A 7,570-nucleotide genomic window follows, 5' to 3' on the forward strand; every position below is an offset into this window, starting at 1 on the left:
AGTTTGTTGTTCTTTCCTCTGTTTCATTCGTTCTTTTAGTATCTTGTCTGTTCACACTTATTTTATTTGTCAGCTTGTTTGTGTTTGCTATAAATGTTACTATCTATTCAGATTTTTTATCATTCAGAGTCATTCTTGTTTTCCTTCGTTAGTTTTTCCTTTCGTTACATTGTTGTCGAACATCTTCCCATGCTACTGCATCTGTTGGCATACTACATTACCATCGTTATAGTCAAGCCTGTGATATACTATGCTCAAACAATTATCACTTCTTTCCTCGAAAGATTTGCTCCTCTGTAATGTGCTTGATTAGCTTTTGATCTACCAAACTTATTCCACTGTTATGATTGAGTTCAATTCAAAACATTCACAAGAATTTTTGAATCTCCCATTCAGGCTCTCTCTGATCGATATACTCTTGATCCTAACAGATCCGATCTTGTTGGTCTCCTCGGGCGACCATATTGGACATTGGAACATCTTGTTCCGACGGACATTTGATCCCGAGGAAAACATTGCTTGGGCCAACCGTTGTTGGCCCTCCCACCAATTCTTCTGAACTATCCGGACATTGTATCTTGGCGCCTGACTCCCTTGGGGATCTTTTCTGTTGACTCTCGACGTATCATGCCTTATGTTGGACGCTCGTCTGTTTCCTGGACCTTTCCTTTGTGGAAAGCCTTGTTACCGTTGAAGATTGATATTGGAGTGGACTCTCTGGACGGTAACAACGCTTTCCACAACATCTTCTGGTTAGTGTTCGCGGCATTGGAGTGGACCCTCTGGACACATCTTTTGGTTAGTGTTCGCGACATTGGAGTGGATCCTCTGGACGACGCACAACAAGATGTTGACTGGGCGAATGTTTTTACTGGAAGCCTCTAACTATATGTTCCAATTCTAGGCCATCATGCAGCATGGGCACCTGCTTTCTAGGCAGATGAGGATGCGATGACTGTAGTAGCGCGTCGCCTCGCCTCGCCTCGAAGTCTTTGATCTACCAACCACTTGGTCACCTTTCTTATTCTTTCTTTTATTGGGAGTGATTATGTTGTTGCCCAACAGACTATTTTATTTGCTTTGTTGCACTTGGACTTGTTTTATAGACGTGGTGATTTTATCTATAATAGAGTGTGGGCAAGCTATGTTTGCGCCTACCGGCCGTGGCTCCCACTTGTCCGCAGCTTTTTCGAGGCCAGTGAGGATTGCATCAGGGAGAATGGAGTTGGGGGCCGAGTTGACGAGCTCAAGGAGAGATGCAGGCAGGTCCGCTGGGCTCAACTCAAGCCGAGATCTAAAAATTAGCTCTCCACTATTCTGTCTCTATGACTAGTGGGCCAGACCATCAGATTTGTGTTTAACCGGTAGTTTTTATTTCTAGCAAAAGGGCCCGTGCGTTGCAACGGGAGAGAAAGCATAATAATCTCCAATGGCTATGACCATATTTTGCTGCATCATCGACATACACTATCACTCTCAATTTTGAGAAATCATGAACAATGTTTCAAATTATGAACATTTTCTAAACTCTTGCTCGTACTTGAAATCGTGAAAAAATTCAAATTTTCGTGAACACTTTCACAAATTTTCGAACATTTTCTAAAATCAAGACCATCTTTTGAATTCTTGGACATTTTATACTATTTGCAAACATCTTTTAACATTGTGCACATTTTTTAAACATTTTTTTCTGGATTGGCAAACATTTCTAGAATCGACGACCATTTTTTTTGGAAATTTGTTATTTTGTTATCAATTAGTCCCAGAGTACAGAGTTGTGGTTTTATGTTAGAATTCCCCTGCAATTGTGGTTTTGGATTACTTCAGCCTCAAAATTTATGCATTTGTGTAATTTCCTTGAAAAACAAGTTCCATATGATATAAAACTATATCATACTCCCTCTTTGGCAAAGACCACCGGCAGGAGCTCAAAGTTAATGTGGATGTTTCACCGGGAAGGTGGGTTTGCTCAGCATATTATGTTATCAGAGACGGCAATAGAAAATTTGTTGCAGCAGGTGCACCTTGGTACCATCATTTGCCTAATGCACTAACTGATGAAGCTTACGCTGCCAGCTGTGGCCATGTGCTGAAACAATCATACTCGCTCGGTTTCTTTTTAGTCTGCAAGATTTGGTCAAAGTCAAGCGTTGTAAAGTTTGACCAACTTTTTAGTAAAAAATATCAACATCTACCATACTAAAGTTATATATTATGAAAATTAATTTCATCATGCATATAATAGTATTGATTTCATAGTATGAATATTGATATTTTCTCCTACAAAGCTAGTCAGACTTTACATAGTTGACTTTGATCAAATCTTATATGCGAACTAAAAAGAAACGGAGGGAGTACATTTGAGCCTATTTGAAAAATAACAATAATCAGATAGTTGGTTGATCAAATGGTCAATAGGATGACTAGAGCGCATACCAAAAGATGCCTTAATCGTCGATTAAATGTAGTATAAAAAGGTCCTGGAGATAGTGTCATGGAAATTAAGAAATCCAACAAGGTCAGGATTTATGAACTTGCTTGCACGCAGAAGCATATATAGTAAACAAGGAAAACGTCCTCACCTATCCATCATGTCAAGCTCCACCATCTCTCATGTTTAATTAGGAAACAACCTTCATCAATCAGTAGACCATGGTCAGTAGCATCCCGCTGTGAGTACAGAGCAGAGAAGAGTAGCGTTCCCGATGGCTTCTGATGGGCTCCCAGAGGCAGTCGAACCCAAGCTGAAGAAGGGCAACATCAAGTATGCCTCCACCTGCGCCGTCGTCGCCTCCATGGCCTCCATCGTCCTCGGCTACGGTACACATGCTGACATTATCACCTCGTCGTCTGATTCTGTCTCGTGTCTACCAGCGATGATGACTGCTGCATAAACTGTTCCTTTCATGGCCGCATGCAGACATCGGTGTGATGAGCGGGGCGTCGCTGTACATCCAGAAAGACCTCGAGATCACGGACGTGCAGGTGGAGATCCTCATGGGCATCCTGAGCATCTACTCCATCATCGGCTCCTTCGCCGCCGGCAGGACGTCCGACTGGATCGGCCGCCGCTTCACGGTGATCTTTGTCGCCGCCTTCTTCTTTGCTGGTGCCTTGCTCATGGGCTTCGCGAACGGCTACACCATGCTCATGCTTGGTCGCTTCGTGGCCGGCATCGGCGTGGGCTACGCCATCGTGATCGCTCCCCTGTACACGGCTGAGATCGCCCCGGCGTCGGCGCGCGGCTTCCTCGTGTCCTTCACGGAGGTCTTCATCAACCTTGGTATCCTCCTCGGCTACGTCTCCAACTACGCCTTCGCTCGCCTCCCTCTCCACCTCGGCTGGCGCTTCATGCTCGGCATTGGCGCGATGCCATCCGTCCTTCTTGCCCTCCTGCTGTCCGGCATGCCGGAGTCTCCCCGGTGGCTCGTCATGAAAGGCCGCCTCGCGGACGCGAGGATCGTGCTGGAGAAGATCGCCGACACGCCGGAGGAGGCCGAGGAGCGCCTCGCTGACATCAAGACCGCTGCCGGAATCCCAGACGACCTCGACGGCGACGTGGTGGTCGTGCCCAGGAAGAGAGGCGGCGAGGAGAAGCAGGTGTGGAGAGAGCTCATCGTGTCGCCGACCCCCTCCATGCGGCGAATACTGCTCACGGCGCTCGGCCTCTTCTTCTTCCAGCAGTTGACGGGCTCCGACTCCGTGGTGCTTTACAGCCCGCGCGTGTTCGAGAGCGCCGGTATCACCGGCGACGACCAACTCCTGGCCGCCACCTGCGCCATGGGCGTCGCCAAGACGCTCGTCATCCTGGTCGCTATGTTCCTCCTCGACCGCGTCGGCCGGCGGCCGCTGCTGCTATGCAGCACCGGCGGCATGATCGTCTCGCTCGTCGGCCTCGCGACGGGCCTCACCGTCGTGGATCAGAACCCGGACGCGAGGATCCCGTGGGCGGTCGGCCTGTGCGTGGCGTCCGTCCTGGCCTACGTGTCATCCTTCTCCATCGGCCTCGGGCCCGTGTTGGGCGTGTACACCACGGAGATATTCCCGCTGCGGGTGCGCGCGCTGGGCTTCGCGGTCGGGGCGGCCGGCAACCGTGTGGTGAGCGGCGTCATGTCCATGACCTTCCTCTCGCTGTCCGGCGCCATCACGCTGGGCGGAACCTTCTTCCTCTACGCCGGCATCGCCGTGCTCGCGTGGGTGTTCTTCTTCACCTGCCTCCCTGAGACGCGCGGCCGGACGCTGGAGGAGATGGGCAGTCTGTTCGGCATGACCGACACGGGGGCGGAGGCACAAGATGCTGCCCCCGGGACACAGGACGCGAGCTGCAGGGTGAGACTCTTGGGCAACTCGCCTGGAGCCAGAGTTGATTAATAAAATGAATATTTGGGGCTGGATTGTCACATCACCACATCAGACTTTACAGACTTGGAGATATATGAAAATATGCTGCCAGGGCTAATTCTGCTTGGTCTCGTTTTTTTTTTCTTTGTAGACTTTTGCTTCTTACATTTTGGAACACAAACTAGTGGTTATCCCCTTCCCCTCTCCTCTCTCCCCTTGCCCCGCCAACGGCCACCCCGGCCCCGGTGTCCACCCCCCCTCTTCCCGTTCCCGCCGGCGGCCACCCCGGCCCCGGCATCCACTCCGCCTTCAGTTCCCGCTGGCGGCCACCCCGGCCCCGGCGCCCACTCCTCTCCCTTCCCCCTGTGCAAGCAGATCTCCATGGCGTCCGGTGGTGGAAGCCCCTCCTCGCCGACATCCAGGATGCATCCCATCATCTCGGGGTTGGGGCTCTCGGAGTCGCCGGGCTCCGCTGGCTCTTCGGCGTGGGCTCATGACGCCGCGCGCAAAGCCGCTCCTGCTCCGGCGGCGGGCTCGGCGGTGCCCTGGCGCAGACCCGGCCCTTCTCGCAAGGCCATGTGGCGTAGGTGCAAGGCGCTGCAGAAGCAGGCGGAGGCGGGCAGATCCAGGCCCCGTTCGCGCTCGCCGTCGTCGTCCCCGGTGAGGCGGGAGGTCCCGGCCGATCTCTACGGCCTGTGCTTCAAGTGTTTTCGGGAGGGCCACCGGAGGGAAGATTGCACCTTTAAGCCTCTGTGCATCCGCTGTGGACTTGAGGGACACATTTCGTCGGATTGCAAGCGTCCACGTAGCCCTCGCTTGGAGGAAGAGCTCCGGTGGGATGCCTTGGCCAAAGTGGCGCGCTCCTCTCAGCAGCGGCAGCCGACAGAGCCTGCGAGCAGGCTGTCGCCGGTCACTCGGCAGGCCTCTCCGGTGGGGAGGCCCTCGCCAGCGCCGGTGGACACCGTACCTGTGGGGCTCAGCCAGGCACCGCCTGCAGCTGTAGGAGGCGTCTGCATCCTCTGCCGCACCCCGGAGATCGATGACCTCAAGCGCCGGCTAAAGCTTGCGGTGGTGGCATACGTTGGCGGTCCCCGGCCGCCGGTGTCGTGCGTGGAAGCTGCGGAGGCCATCGCGGTGGAGTTGCGCATCCCGCAACATTGTTTTTCTGTGCACAAATACCACCCGGAGGATTTTCTTATGGTCTGTTCTTCGCCGGAGTTGCGAAACAAGATACTGGCGGCGGGTTCTGTCGACCCTGGCAAGTTCAAGCTCTTCGTTCGCCCTTGGCTGAGGCAGGCTCGGGCAGTTTCGAGGATGATGCGCACGCCGGTCGATCTCATGATCGAAGGAGTCCCTTCCCACGCCTGGACTCGGGACATGGCGACGGAGATCTTAGGCACGGCGTGCCTGGTGGAGAGTCTTGCGCCGGAAACGTCTAATAGGGAGGACTTGTCTCTGTTCAAGATGAGAGCTTGGTGCATGGACCCCGATGACGTGCCGGCTGACAAGCAGATTTGGGTGCCGAGCCGGAGGTGGATGAGGGTTCGGCGATGCGGATGCCAACTTCTCGGCAGCTACTGGAGTACAAGGCACTTATTCACATTGGTAGGATCAGGGAGCACGAGGGACCAGGGACCTGGATGCGGCCGTCGATCTCTGACGGGAGTGGACAGAGCGGTTTGCTGGACGACTCAAGAGACTTCTCCGGCCGAGGAGAGTGGAGAGTTCTGCCATGGACGCGGGGCGTGCGCGATCACCGCGGCTCGTCCTATGGTCACCACGGAGGCACGTATCGGCAAGCGCTGCTGGGGCGCGTCGGGCCATCTAACTGGTGAATCCCTCCCATGGCGATAGGCATCTCTGCTGTTGTGCAGGCCAGCGCTGGCAACCTAACGATGCTGTTACAGGAGCATACCCGTGCCGCGGAGGACGGTGCACAGCAGGATCTGACACACCCGCCGGCGGCGAGGCTGGAGACTGGCGACGCGGAACAGGACCGACAGGTGGGGATGACCGCGGCCACAGCGACGAAGGGTGGGGAGGCAACTGACACCCGGACTCTTTCTGATCACGTGTCGGGCCCGTAACCACTCTCTTTTGAACCAAGGGAGATGGATAAGGAAGTAAAGGAGGGTGGAGCCGCTATGGTACTGGCCGAGCCAGGGCAGCTGGCGTCTGCGACCGACAGCGAGACGGGGCCAAAAAAGGCGGCGAATCTCGAGGAGATCATACCGGAGGTTCTCGCAGTTGCGGAGATGGCCATTGGCGCCCAGGTGCCGGCCAATCGTGACCCGACCCTCGTCGCGTTGGGCCAGGTGGAGACGGCCCGCACTGACATAGCTGTCGTGCGCTTTATGGTGGAGGGGCCACAGGAGCGGGTGAATCGGGGCCTGACAGCATCTCTGGCGGCTGTCGGTGGGGGCCCTGCAGCGGATCCCCTCCGCATTGCGACCGAGGCGGGTTTGGGATTGGGTGGCCCATGCGACGAGGAGCAGCTGGCTATCGTGACCACGCGGGATATGGGACCTGTGGGCCCTAGCATTGAGATGACCACGTCCGGCGCATGCATGCACGACGAGGCGCTGGGGATCGCTACACTACAGGAGGAAGGGACGGATGTTTGTGATTTGAACACCCAACTATCAAACAAGGAGATCATCACCCTTGGAAACGTCAAAACTTTTTGTGTTGGGCTGCTTAAGAAACTTGCTCGACCGCTGCTCAAGGAGTTTGAGGGGCTGCGTGGGGTCCGAGCCGGCCAGGACCCGTTCACACCGAGGCGAGCCACCAGGTCGGGATGCGCAATGGGGCATAGGAACTAAGGCGTCGGCAGCTGAAGCAGTTTTACTCAAGGCACTGGGCCTGGACACTGAGGACCTGGCCATCTCCGAGGACGCGCTAGACCAGCTCCGTATGGTGTTTGACTTGCCCCTCCAGGAGACGCAATTGAGGGTGATCGCGGCAATCTTCGGGAAGGCAATACCGCTCGACCTAGGAGGTGACTTGGAGAGCATGGCGCCGATCATGGTATAGGTGCAGTTCGGCCTGTCGCCGTGGAGGCTACTCTGGCCATGTCGTACGCAGGAATGGAGTTAGTATGCTGGAACGTGCGTGGCTTAAATGGGCCAGCTAGGAGGAAGGCTCTACACGATTTTGTAGATTCTTTACATGTGGCGATTTGTTGTATCCTAGAGACTAAACTTGAAAGGGTGGACCAGTATATGATCAT

At 54.4% G+C, this 7,570-nt stretch overlaps 1 protein-coding gene across 1 annotated transcript; it reads left to right on the forward strand.

Annotated features, from left to right (window-relative positions):
• Positions 1-2,515: 2,515 nt before the first annotated feature.
• Positions 2,516-4,454, forward strand: LOC119363196 (putative polyol transporter 1). Its single transcript, XM_037628508.1, has 2 exons — positions 2,516-2,820; positions 2,921-4,454. The coding sequence occupies exons 1-2, from the start codon at positions 2,706-2,708 to the stop codon at positions 4,369-4,371; spliced, it is 1,566 nt and encodes a 521-aa protein (XP_037484405.1). The 5' UTR covers positions 2,516-2,705; the 3' UTR covers positions 4,372-4,454.
• Positions 4,455-7,570: the final 3,116 nt, after the last annotated feature.

The sequence above is a fragment of the Triticum dicoccoides genome, chromosome 2B (genome assembly GCF_002162155.2).
Source record: "Triticum dicoccoides isolate Atlit2015 ecotype Zavitan chromosome 2B, WEW_v2.0, whole genome shotgun sequence".
NCBI lineage: Eukaryota > Viridiplantae > Streptophyta > Magnoliopsida > Poales > Poaceae > Triticum > Triticum dicoccoides.